This window comes from Aphis gossypii, chromosome 1 (assembly GCF_020184175.1).
Source record: "Aphis gossypii isolate Hap1 chromosome 1, ASM2018417v2, whole genome shotgun sequence".
Lineage (NCBI taxonomy): Eukaryota > Metazoa > Arthropoda > Insecta > Hemiptera > Aphididae > Aphis > Aphis gossypii.
Window position 1 is genome coordinate 41,381,110 of NC_065530.1, and position 14,028 is coordinate 41,395,137.

General features: G+C 23.9%; 1 protein-coding gene across 2 annotated transcripts; it reads left to right on the plus strand.

Annotated features, from left to right (window-relative positions):
* Positions 1-519: 519 nt before the first annotated feature.
* Positions 520-13,823, plus strand: LOC114123377 (general odorant-binding protein 72). Of its 2 annotated transcripts, none has more exons than XM_027986322.2 (8): positions 520-677; positions 2,445-2,564; positions 6,167-6,245; positions 6,341-6,396; positions 6,556-6,591; positions 9,450-9,564; positions 9,645-9,712; positions 13,649-13,823. In XM_027986322.2, the coding sequence occupies exons 2-8, from the start codon at positions 2,496-2,498 to the stop codon at positions 13,670-13,672; spliced, it is 447 nt and encodes a 148-aa protein (XP_027842123.1). In that variant the 5' UTR covers positions 520-677; positions 2,445-2,495; the 3' UTR covers positions 13,673-13,823. The 2 variants fall into 2 exon arrangements, with proteins under 2 accessions (XP_027842123.1, XP_050066678.1); XM_050210721.1 differs by lacking the exon at positions 520-677 and adding an exon at positions 2,041-2,062.
* The last annotated feature ends 205 nt before the right edge of the window (positions 13,824-14,028 follow it).

The following is a 14,028-nucleotide window of genomic DNA, read 5'->3' on the forward strand; positions in this document are numbered from 1 at the left end:
TCTGTATACCAATTTATTATTGATACATTTTCTTATATTAGTAAAAACTTTTTACAATTATAATTTATAATTACAATTTTTTTTAACGTCTCAAAACTTTTTATTTTGCCGTTAACTTTATAATTATAAATACGGAAGTATTACCTATTATAAAGCGTTTACGTTGTTTTAAATAACGATTGGTGTCCATTTAAATTGAGGATGATGACATCGTTAAGGTTTAAACAGTAAGCATTCGCATCACGGTACTTATTGTAATCTCAATATTACTAATCAATAACAACTAATATATTATTTCGAGTGGATGTTTTTGAATTAGAATTTTTTTGATCTATATTATAATGATTAAAAAGAATAAAATATTTATTTTAGATTTAAATGCTGTCCATCTGAATTATAATAATATTATGTATTATATACATTTATAATAATATATTTAAATAGCCAATATTTAAGAATATAGAAATATGATTAAACAATTATCAGTTAACATAATATATAAATTAAGACACATGCAAGATAACAATGTTTAAATAACGAGCAACACCATTATATGCATCAGTGATTTATTTTCAATTAACATGGTTAACACGAATGTACTGTCCAGCTCAGTTTTATTCTCAAGTGATGAGTTGAATAAAAAAAAATATTAATGATCCGTTTCAGTGAAAAATTAGGTAAGAATATTATTATTACTTATTTTAAAACTAATTACGTAAGAAAAGATTTTACAAATGACAAATTGTACAAAATAGTATAGGTACAGTAGATTACTAAAACTTCCATACAAGAGTTTCCGAAGAATCTAGAATTAATATTTTTTGCTATTTAGAAGTGATCGTCCAGTAGAGATGAGTGAGGTGACAATAAATTATTAATAGAAATAGATTAAAATATCATATGTAGGTACATAATATTGTATCTGGCAGCACAACCATATAAATTATAGAATATAATATAAAATATTTCTGACATTGATATTAGGTGTTTACGATATTCTATGGTATTATTGTATTATTCTTAACTACATAACAAAATTGAAAATATAGGCTTAGTTATCTTATGTTATAATTTTTTGTTGTAATTTGAATAATTTGCAAATTATTTGGTGGTTAAGAAAACATTATTTCTTTTAATTGTACCGCTTTTAGGGCTTAATATTTTATGTTCTAAAATTTCTCATACGTTTTTAACACAAATTTTATAATATGAGTTATTTTAAAAGTTTTTACAACATTGTACATTCGTAAAATAATGATTTCTCTTCAAATAACTTTTGTTATTTTATTATTACCAGAAAATTTTAATAATTAGAAATTTAAAACCTTCCACTATGACTAAAATAGATTTCAGTGTTTTACAAAATTTTCAATTAAATTAATTATATTAAAATTTTTATAGACAATTGTAATATTTAATTGCTGATATTGTTTTTAAACTAGGTAAAAAAACTTAAAAATTTAACATACCTTTATTCAAAAACAAAATTGATTTTTTCGTAAGCTGGTGTTACGTTAATATTTCTGAAAATTATTAGGAATTTCAAATTTTTGAACCACTCAAGTATCAACTATAGCTGTACGAGAAGAAAATACTTCCAATTTTAAAAACTTTAAAAAATATAGATATCTCCAAAATGTGATGATTCATTTAATTTTAAAATTATTTTTCTTTTATTCAAAATACACAATCTGTACAAATTAGCCCAGTAAGCCATAGTAAATAGAATAAGTTAAAACAAGAATTAGGGAGTTAATTACTAATAAGTGTTTTTAATTTTCCTGTTATCGAATCTAAAATAGTATTTATAAACTAAAGCCATAGAGCCATCTCAGTTATTAGTGTGTAGGTATAATCTATGAACTATATGATGCATAATACACAATTTTGGATCACTCGGACTTTCGATTTTCATGTGACCGATCGTTGTATTAATCTGACTGTACATGTATTTGTATTATTTTTTTGTTTAAACAGATGTATCTAATTAAGACACATTTTACCTGCGTGGTTTATGATTTTTGTTATCCTCAAAAATGAAATCAACGGGTTGTATATCCGAGTGAGTTTCAATTATAAAATCGGTTATTCGGTTAATATATTATTATATTAGATAATTTAATAATTATATTATAATAACTAATGTAAGGTGGGTACAACTAATAATTATATAAGTATTGAACGGTCGAGTGACCAAACTATCTGACATAAAACGTGTCATTTGATCGTAAACTCGTCATTATATTTGGGTGCTCCGCATAAGGTACTTGTAGTAATATCGTGCAGTATAATATATTGTAGTTATTAATAACATAATACAAGCTTGTAATTTTTGTAATGACTGATATATTATAATACCTATATCTATAAAATCAGGCTGAAGGTCACGAACATAACTTTATAAGTTCCAACAAAACACAATATTTATAATAGTTTACATGCAGGTGCAGCTCAAATAGAAAAGGAACACAGTTAAAGAAGTCGCTCTGAAAACAATGAATATGTTACCAGCCACTGTTTTGCTCGCCGTTGTAGCAGCAACCATTTTGAAGGATAGTGACGCTGTGAGTATGGCATATATATATTATTATTTTTACATTCCAATTTACACCACATTATCAAAAGCATTATAAGTTTCAAAAGATTATCACGCTATCTTACAGCCGTTGCGGTCCGCAACATTTTTAAGAATATTCAAACAATAAAAATGGTTATTATTAAACGAACTATGTTGGTATGTTCTATGCGATTTAGAAACATTTAAACATTTCAAAATTTAAAATTACACGTTGTCATTTCTAGATATTATTATTTAATATGATCATATATTATAATATATAACAATCAACATCATATTTTATTTATTTAAAATTTGTTGCTGATGATATTTACGATAGGGTATTTGGTATTAGATGACCGCAATAATTGTGAACGGCTGTGTATATTATTGTTAAATACTTAAATCATATTGACTTCAAAACTTCTTGTCTATTTTAAAAATGGTTTATTTTTATTTAAAATGTAATTCTCTCGAGTTTCATTATTGCGACGATCGCGTTATTATTATATTTTTGTTTAGAACATGATTATTTATTTTTCTAAAGTTAAATGTAATTTGTTTTATTTCCATTGTATAGTAAAAAACTCTTTATATTATATAATATTAATACTTTTCAATAAATATGAATATAAAGAATACATACAAAATATCTGTCAGAAGCCAGAATTTATTATTAATATCATTTTAAGTAGGTACACTTTAATTTAATATTCTAATTCCTGTACAAGTTAGTAGCTACTGCCTATCTACCTAGTATAACTTCAGCTGTTGAATATATAAAATGTAATTTAAATAATATATAAGTATATTTAGATTCATTGAAAGTATTAATAAATATATTTTTAATTTATTTTATTTTCTTTAGCAAAATTCTGACCAGAATTTGATTTATAAAAAGTACTCCTAATAAATACATTAGAAATATATTTTGAAGTGTAACTTAATTGTATCGACAATGATGAAAAGAGGAATATTTAGAACAGGTATACAAATAAATAATAATAAATTACAAAACACACTTAAAAATAAATTTAAAAAAAAGTAGGTTAGCGCATTTTGGTGGTGGATGTTTGTCCATCGTCCTTACGGTTCTCGGACAGGATAGTGTAATTTTACTGTATAGGTATTCGTCTTCAATTTGAATGCAATGATTGCATTCGATAAAAAACGATTATGAGCGGACGAAGGGATCTTTTTTATTTAATTTTATTCGTTTTTTATGGTGATTAACAAAGCCGTAATTAGTCGTCGGTAATTATTTAATATTACAAAATCGTAATATCGTATATGTTTTAGATTCTGAGAGGAGCGAGGAATGTATTGGTTTTACAATGATGTCTATTTCTTTTTTATTCTGTAATCACATTTTCTACCCTTAAACTTGCTCAAAAGTATAAATTTAGTATATTTTGTGAAAGGTAATGTTTTTGAGCTGGTACTTTGAAGAGGTCATTTTTTGATTTTCGAAATGATACTTAAAATAAAAGCGGTTAAAAGAGAAAATATGTACAACTTCATGATTTTGTAGTATAAAATAATTACGGCTTTGTTTATCATCATAGAAACGAATAAAATTAAATAAAAAAAATCCCCTCGTCCACTCAGAATCGTTTTTTTATCGAATGTAATCATATTGCATTCAAATCGAATACCTACAGTAAAATTACCCTATCCTGTCCAAGGACCGAAGAGACGATCTACCACCGAAATACACTGACCTACTTTTTTCTCCTTTAATCGCTTTTATTTCGAGTATCATTTCGAAAATCCAAAAATGACCTCTTTAAAGTACCAGCTCAAGAACATTACCTTTTAGAAAATATGCTATACTTGTACTTTTGAGCAAGTTTAGGGGGAGAAATAGTGTTGACAGAATAAAAAAGAAATAAACATTATTGTAAAAACAATACATTCTTCGCTCCGCTAAGAATCTAAAATACAATAATAAATATTTATATACTTAAAAAAAATAGTAAAATGAATAAAGTTTTTAAATCAATTGTGTTGTTTTGAAAATGTTTATTTTGGAATACATTTGATGTTTCAAAACGTTAGATTGTCACAAAATACATAGAAATAGGATATTTTGGATTAATATTAATCCAAATAAATATGAAAAACAGAGTTTATACACTTAAAAAATGAATAACACTTTTAAAATAAGTTACATTACATTTAATGTATTGAGTTTCACTAAATTGTATTAGTTTTAAAAGAAAAGATGCCATATATCAAATTACTTGAAAAATCAATATTTTGGCAATAGTATTATGTTTTTGAAGATTCTTTTCTCAATTATGGTTCAGAATTTATTATAATGCACATTTTGATATCAAAACAATCTACAATAAATAATAATAATTATTTTAATAACAATTATTGTTTTTAATGATTATTTTAAATAGCTATGCAGTTCAATAGTTTGTTGTACTATTGTTATTATTTATTTTAGTGTTTGATATAATCTATTCTAAATTATAGTTTTTATTTATTTATTTATTTTTTGACAAAAAAAAATAAATATTTCTATAGGTAGTACCGAACGACGGACAATTGTTGATTTAACAACTCCTAAGCAACTCTGCCACTATTTATAGGTATAATCGATATAGACTATATAGTATAACTAGGTAATAACAATGACATTGTTTCTTAAACTTTTTAGTATCGCAACCTCCGAAATAGGTATAGAATGTGGTTAATCATGTCGCGATCTCCCTATGAATATTAAGTACAAATTTGAACAATACAAATATCATATTATTAACCAATTAACAAAACTAAATATATCATTTCGAATCAATTTATAAATGTCACATGCAGTAATATAAACTTGTCACAGGTAAATTATTTATTCATTAATGTTTATTAATGTTTTAAGTATAATTATATCCTTATTTTATTATAATTATTAAAAGTATTTTTTTATTTTTTGTTAATTAATAATTTTAAATATAAAGATTCATTTTATAAATCGACATTTTATTATTAATGACCTACGCAATCCCTAGTGTCAAGGTGGTTTTAACCCCTAGGTTGAGAAACGCTGAACTATAGGGTAAAATAGTTATTATCTATAACACCTGAATAATATAGCGATTCTATGGTATAAAATTCAACAGTTCAATTATTGCACGATGATTCAACAAAATACATGTTGTCAATCTAAATATAATACGATAGCTTTGTAAAGATGCGAACCGGAAAAAACAATTTCATATTTTATGTAGGTATTCGTTAAAATAATAATACCTATCTACCGTAAGACCAAATGTATAATGGTCACTCTACCCTGTGCGCCTGATCATTGTTGTTATTATTATATCGTTTAAGTAACTCACGTAAAATTGTCGACTAAAAGGTAGAAATTTTAATCTACGATATTCGTACATTTATACGGTAATATAGAATAATACAAAATCTTGCAATTATGTATATAGTTCATCTGTATCGCAAACAAATATAATACTACTAGTATAAGTCGTAATACTCTTTTACATAAACAGGTGCTTTAAATATATTTAAATAAGCAATAAACATACATGATTTAATATTATTAACATAATTGTACTTAATTTTTTTTCAACATTTTAACACTTATTATAGTACTTGAGCGAAGAGGCCATTAAAAAAACACAAAAGATGTTGAAAAACGTATGCTCCAAGAAACATTCAGTTGAAGAAGGTAATATTATTTACAGTGACAATTATTTCAAATTTAATTTTTAATTTATTCAAACTGATCTTATGTTACATAATATGATGGTTAATAAATCACAGAGGTATTTACTGACATCAAGAAAGGAATATTTCCCGAGAACAACAACAACATAAAAGTAACGACATTTTTAATTTCTTTGACAATTATAATTAAACGTACATATAAATTATAATGACTCACAACTTATTAATTTAACATTTCATTTAAATGTAATTCAAATAATAATAAAAAAAAAATAATAATAATAATTTGATAATGATGATTATTGTTTTAGTGTTACTTTGCCTGTAATTTCAAAACTATGCAAATGGTAAGTACCTATTGGCTATTTATTATATTAATAAATATTATGTGTATATTGGTATATATCGATTTTATGATTATACAGTTTATGATATTATTTTATTCAAAAAAAATATTATAATAATTAATAAACAATAGTGGTTTTTTATATTTGTTATATACAAAACATGTTAATTTGTACTATTTCTTTTTTAAAGATTTTTCTTTAATATAATAATATATAAACATTTTTAAGGAGTTTGAGATAGGCAATTTTAACAATTTTCGAAAAATTAAGAATTTAAAATTTAAATACATGTAAATACGATTAGTTACAATGATCTTTAAATTGTTCCGGTATCCTATATTATTCTTGATTACTACATGATTTCGAAATTTTATAAATAATCAGTAAAAACATCTCGATTCTTATTATTAAAATAACAGTCCAAAATGATTTTAAAGAAAAAACATCTAATAACCGATTGTCCATTATAAAAAATGTCGATAACTTTACTAATTACAATATTATCTAGCATGGGACATATTATTATTAATTTGAGATTTGATAATTTGGAATAGTAGATATTAAAGAATCTTTTAAGTATTGAAGAGTTTTATTTTTATAAATTAAAACATCAAAACATTTTTAAAAATTAAATATTTTGCAATAACGGCAATCTGTGAAGCTTTAAAATTTAGGGTCTAGATAAAGTTGTACAGAAAGGTACTTAAATGTTCGTAATAGGTAATTTTATACTGAAATTGCACACATCATTCTCAATTAAAATAATAAACCAATTCTTAGACACTATATTTTGATGCAGAAAAATTGGTGTGCTGATGTTAATACATCTTATTATGGAATGTAATATAGAATTGTTATTTTTTTTTTAAATTTAATTACTCAACAAATACAAATTATTATAAACTCAACTGAGACAATGTTTATTTACTTATTTCGTTCATAATATTCGATTGTAAGTACGTTATCTATGGCAATTATTTACACTAAATATCTGTGTGTAGACTCTGTAAACATAACTATAATAGTACAAAATACATTAGGAAAACAATATCTATAAATCATATTTTTTCTGTATAATATCTTTCTATTTTTCAACGCAGATTAGAATAAATTTAATTTCAATAACATTATAATATAATATCGGCATGTAAACATGATGTATTTATATACATTTTTATTATAGAAAGAAGCGTGCCCGTGTCCATATTTTATTATTTGTTTGATTTTCGTCACACACTCACATTATTATTAAATATTTCTGTTTTGTAATATAAATTATATTATTTGAATACTATAAATAAGAGCTATTTAATCTTCTTGGATTGAAAAATACAATTTACCTTAGGAGAATTGATTATTATTAAAAATAATATAATAAGTATCATGTCATTGATTATTTGATTATGATTTTCAGTTTTCATAAATTATGAATTATAACTAATTCTATATTATCTATAGTATAAAAAAAAAAAAACACTAAAATAAATCACTAGTAACTATAATATTTATTAATAATGATTTTTAAAAAATTAACTTGTGTAATAATTTACGGTCATCATATAATAATATTATATAAAATTAATAATATAACAGGATACAAATTACAAACCAAGAAATCACTCTTTTTCTTTTTCTATCAATCGTTTGCCTACTAATTTAAAATATAATATTATATGGTTAGACAGAACTGTGTTATATATTACATGCGTGTAGATTCCATACAGCAAGATATACTTACATATTTAATACATATATATTTATATATATATATATAATGTATTAATGTAATATGGTGTTTCAAGTCAGAAAATGAGTGGACTTTGGCGCTGTAGTTTTAATTAGTTTATTTTGTATAATATTATGATGTACACTATACTACAACTAGCTATCTGCGGTTATAATCAAATGATAGATATAACGTACTTGTGCTTGAGTTTTGAATTCGCAGACTAACAACTACATTACATTGCAATAATACAGAGTGATTCACCAGTTATGCTTGCCCATTAATTTTTTTTGTAATAATGAATGTATTCAAATTCTGATTAATAAGTTGCTTTAAGTATATAATCGAGGACTAGAATATTTTAAAATTATTTATTTCATTAATGGCTGAGGTGTGTCATAGTATGACAATACAAACTTATTTAAAAATATATATTTAAACATAAAAATAGTGATTTTCCCTGTACCTTAATAATTAAACATAATATATGCATTTGAAATATACAAAAAACATCTAATAAAAATAATAAATCGAAATTTAAAAGAGCATTTTTCGAGTTATTTATCATTGTAAACAACTAAGGATAATTATCAATAAATTTGAAAACGGATAGTACCTAATTAATATTAATATATTGACATCTTATAATTTTTTAAATGTCTGTGTATAATAAGTAGATACGAGTTACTATACATATAGATTAAATATTTCATCAATTTTATACTTTTGTAAAACCATTTTTAAGGACTATATTCTTAATGTATAGGTACATTTTAAAAACTTAAAAGATAATCTTTCAAATTTTGATTTAGATACATCACTATATAAAAATAAAATCATCTACTTTATAATTTATCACAAGAAAGGGGTGATTTTCGTTTAAAAAAAACTGTATCGTTAAGGTAAAAGATAATCCTAAAATAGTATAAAAAAATCTAAGTAAAAAGTAAACATTAAATATATTTTAAAACTGCAAAACTAGTACATGCTTGGTAAATTATTCATTATACAATTTGTTAAAGCAAAATCTACATTTGAAACACATAAATGTGTTAAGAAATAAATATATTCTAATACAATAAACACGATACCTATCAATAATAAAAATAATGCATCATGTAAATAAATTTAGGTCAATCAAAAGGGAATACTTGATAAAAAAATGTTCAAAGACAAGATGACGATGTTGGCCCCGCCGAATGTACTCGCAATTTTATTACCACCCATTGAACAATGTATCGGAAATGGTAATCGTATAAAAAAAATCTGACTACTTATTATTTCGATTGATGGACAATTTATTTTTAACGAATTTGCTTTATTTTAGATAAGGATACAGAAATATGTCAGTCTTCGTACAATTTCATAAAGTGTGCACACCGTGTTGATCCCAAAGTAAGTAAAAAATATCACACAATAATAATTGATTAATCAGTAATCAACGCGTTTGCTATATGCCTATATGGTACAATTAATATAATATTATTTTGTTTTTGTACATTATTTGTGATAAGTAGGGCTGGGATTTTGATGCAAATGCATCTTTTTTTCTAGCGTTTCAATACGTTGCTCCATAAGTATAAAATGTGTGTTGGGCGATGCTGATTAATTTAAAGTAATATTTATTTTGCATTTTTTGTCATAATTAACCTTAAATGAATTTTTAGGCATTTTCTTAGTTTTTATCTTATGAACGAAAATTGTTACGATTAACAAGATATTTTCGGCTAACTGCCGACGCGCCACGGTACGATTTATAAATTATATAGCACTACAATCGATTATCGTCGATAACAATTTTATCATAGCTAAGAATTTCCTTTTAAATTATCGCTGTTATTTACTTATTGGTTAATATGTGCTAGCAAAAACAAGTTAAAATATTAAACAATTTTTTTTTTTAATTATTATTTTATGATGAATGATTAAGAAAATAGAAATACAACAAAACGAAACAATTAACAACGTACAACGTATATAATAACAAAATACTAATTATACAATTTTTTTTAAATTTTTTTATTAAGCCATAATAAATATAAATGCATTTTTATATTGCATTTTTTGAGTTTTTTAAGTCATTTTGCATTTTTTTAAGGGTATTTTTTAAGATTTTTTAGGGCATTAAAATCCTAGCCTTAGTGATAAGTGTGTTTATTTAAAACTCAATTTAATAAAATCTGGTTATGATATTTATATAATAGGTATAAAAATTGAACAACATAATATAATAATTCATTGGTACTATATTATAGTCCCAATGAATTATGAAAATTTGTAGAAAATATATTATTCATCTCTTAATATACTTTTATTATTTGAATATAATGATGTTATTTAGCCAAAACAATGTATTAATGTAATCTTTTTAACTGATGTCCATATTTTATTTTTGTGATACATTTTAGACGTACCAAATTGTTAACATAAAAGTCATATTCATACATTCTAACAAAGTGTCTCAATGACAGTAAATTAAAAACAAAACGAACTCCTTGTTAAATATTCAATTAATCGTCAATAGTATCTTTTTTGATCTAATTAACGACTGATCGGAATCAATAATTACCAACATTAAATAATAATAGATATTGATTAGTATAATAACTTAAAAAAGCTTATCAGACATTTTCAAGTGAAAATAAAATGTTGAAATTTCGCTTACTTTAAGTGAGTCCTAGTGCTATAACTTGATCTTAATTATATGATACATTTTTAACCATGAACTATTTTTTGGTTAAACTGAAAAACTTCAAACGTCAAAAATAAAATTTTAAAATATTTATTCTGGTACTTTAGTGTGACAATTTTTATTTTTCACAATAGTATCTTTAAATATGCCACCAAACTACCAAAGATGGATAAGTTGATGAACAATATAAATTATTTAAGTTAATTAACAAACAGTATACATTTTATTAAAATTTTCAAATTAGTGTTGAGAAAATATTAAGTTATCTCAGTTAACATTTATCATTAATATCATTAAAAAGAAGTTCATTAATTCGTTTTAATTACCATTGGGGTCTCACATGTAATGATTATGCCACATTATATTATATATATACATTTTTTTTTTAAATAATTAATTATTTCGTGTATTATGCATTCTATATAGTATTCCTTTCTTCTTATTTCTCACTAGTTGTAATGGTTTGAGCAATTGCACATTTATTATAAAGTTGAAAATATTATTTACTATTTATTATAATGGAACACGTGCAATTGTTTATTGACACTTTTTAAAAATACCTAGTTATGAATTGATTTTTAAATAGTTGTAAATTCAGGAAAATTTGGCGTTTATTAGTCACAGTAATATGATTTTCAATAGCGCATTATGACGATATTATTTATTCGTTGAGGCAGTAGCGTGATTAAAAATCAATCACCATTGTATTGTTCTTCGAAATAGTTAGTTATTATTACTACGAATTATTATATTCGTGCAACACAGTATTTATTTTTTAAATTATTATTATTATTTTTTTTTAGAATTAAAAGCGATTCGATATGATTATAAAAGTATATTGAATAATATATAAGTCGGTAAATGTATAAAAAATTCGCATCAGATATTTTTAATCCTCAAACTACAAAATATTTTAACCTACCAGTGCAGAATTAATACGTCTACATAGTGTATTATACATAATAAACTAAAGTCTTATATTCGAGCACGAACGTGATAACTTTATTGAAATTATTCTCTGATATACTGAGTGATTCACCCAAGCATACTCACTACAATGTTTTCCTACAATAATAAATTTATTCAACGATTTTAAGTTTCAAATTTTTGAATTTTCTTTAGTGATAAAACTTCTATTTTTTTTTAAGTGAGATCCCATGTTATACTTATTAGTTATTATAAAAAGCTCAAATGAGTAGTTTCATAATTATTATTAAAATTACCCTGTAAAATAAAAAAAATAAAAATATATAAAAATATAATATAATATTCTATCGCATGAATTTATTATAATTAGTACTCAAAATTAAATAACTTAAAAACTTTTAGATACTTATTTAACATTTGAATTTAATACGTTAAAATTTTCAGAAAAAAATCATGAGTTTTATAATTAATAACAGTGTACAAAAAGTGGTTGCATTTGAATAAATAGATGTTTATAATAGACAAGTATCTTCATTCTTAGCAGGAAATTCCTTAAGTACCTACCTAATACAAACTATTAAAAAAAATTGAAAATATTATGATCTTAAGATTTAAAGTATATTTTTATTTATGAAAAATTAAACTTTGAATAATTGTATTATTAAAGAAAGAAAGGGTTGAACGTGTTTAATGAATCACTCTGTATAGTATGCAGGGTGACACCTGATTTATTGAGTAGAGATTCCATGACTATTTTTTGTCTTAACACCTGACGTCGATTTATATTGTGCGCGACTCGGGTTAATGACAGTTGCCACACTTTGGGCAATTAATATCAACACTATACCGGCGGCTAATTAGGCACTATGCGCAGTCTAAAGTCGTAAAACGTTGTGCTTATAAGACTTTCGCCAAAATTATTATGACCGTTCTTATTTACATTTTCAGCGCTAATCTGTGGCACGTGTGATTTCGATATAATCATAATGTATATTAGTATAATAATACGCATCGTCGTGATAAACCGATACATCAATTGGGCAGAAGCTTGTACACGTTTTATAATATTATAATATATTAAATACAAAACATTCAAGTAACCCGAATTTTATTATTTAATCAAATTATGATTTTTAATACATTTTATAATTAATATAAACCTATACTAAAAAAATATTTTCAAATTTTAAGATATTTTTCATATAATTTAGGGAGTATGTACTAAGGTGTAGGTTGTGTTATAAGGTGTTATAAGGTGTAATTTTTAAATTGTCATAATATTTTTGAATCTTTTTTTCATGGATGAATAGTACTTTAAGTATTTTAATACTTTAATACTTAGTACACACAATTCAATAATTAAAAAACAACGTGTATAGATTTTTATTTATATACATCAACAATATAAACAATCTTCGAAGCATTTTACTATAAAAAACGGTGGTTTTCTTATGAAAAAATAAATTTAGAGGACACTACTCTAAAATGGGATAAAAAAATATAAATATTTAAAAGTATCCTCATGTATGAATTCTTAAAATCAGAACTAGAATAAATTAATAATTAAAAGGAAAATTTGGGGTCAGCATACTTGGTGAATTGCCTTGTTTGAAACGATTTTATATACACGTGATGGATTCAATTTCCTTCGTTGTCTATAGTTAGGTATGTCAATCATTATTAACTTGTTTTTATGTTTTGTTTGTTTTCAGAGTTTAGAATTTCTACCACTCTAGACGTCGTCACCTTCAATCAGCAGCTGATAAATTACGGGTACAAAGGAACATTAAGATTTATTATCCGAAATGTTTTTTTTTACAATATGATTTATATAATTTATTGTAGAACATTGTCTGTGTATTAAAAATTCAAATGTACGTTACAATATTATGGTGTTTTTTATTTTCATTTACAACAATTTATTATTCACAGACGGTATATCGTATATTTTTTTTCATTCCATCCAATATATAACAATTATATATTGTATTATATTTGGTCAGCACACACAGACTAAACGAATGACCCGTAGATAGCTTATTGTTAACCTTTGTATATTTTATATACGACTCACACAATCGCAAACTCCAAA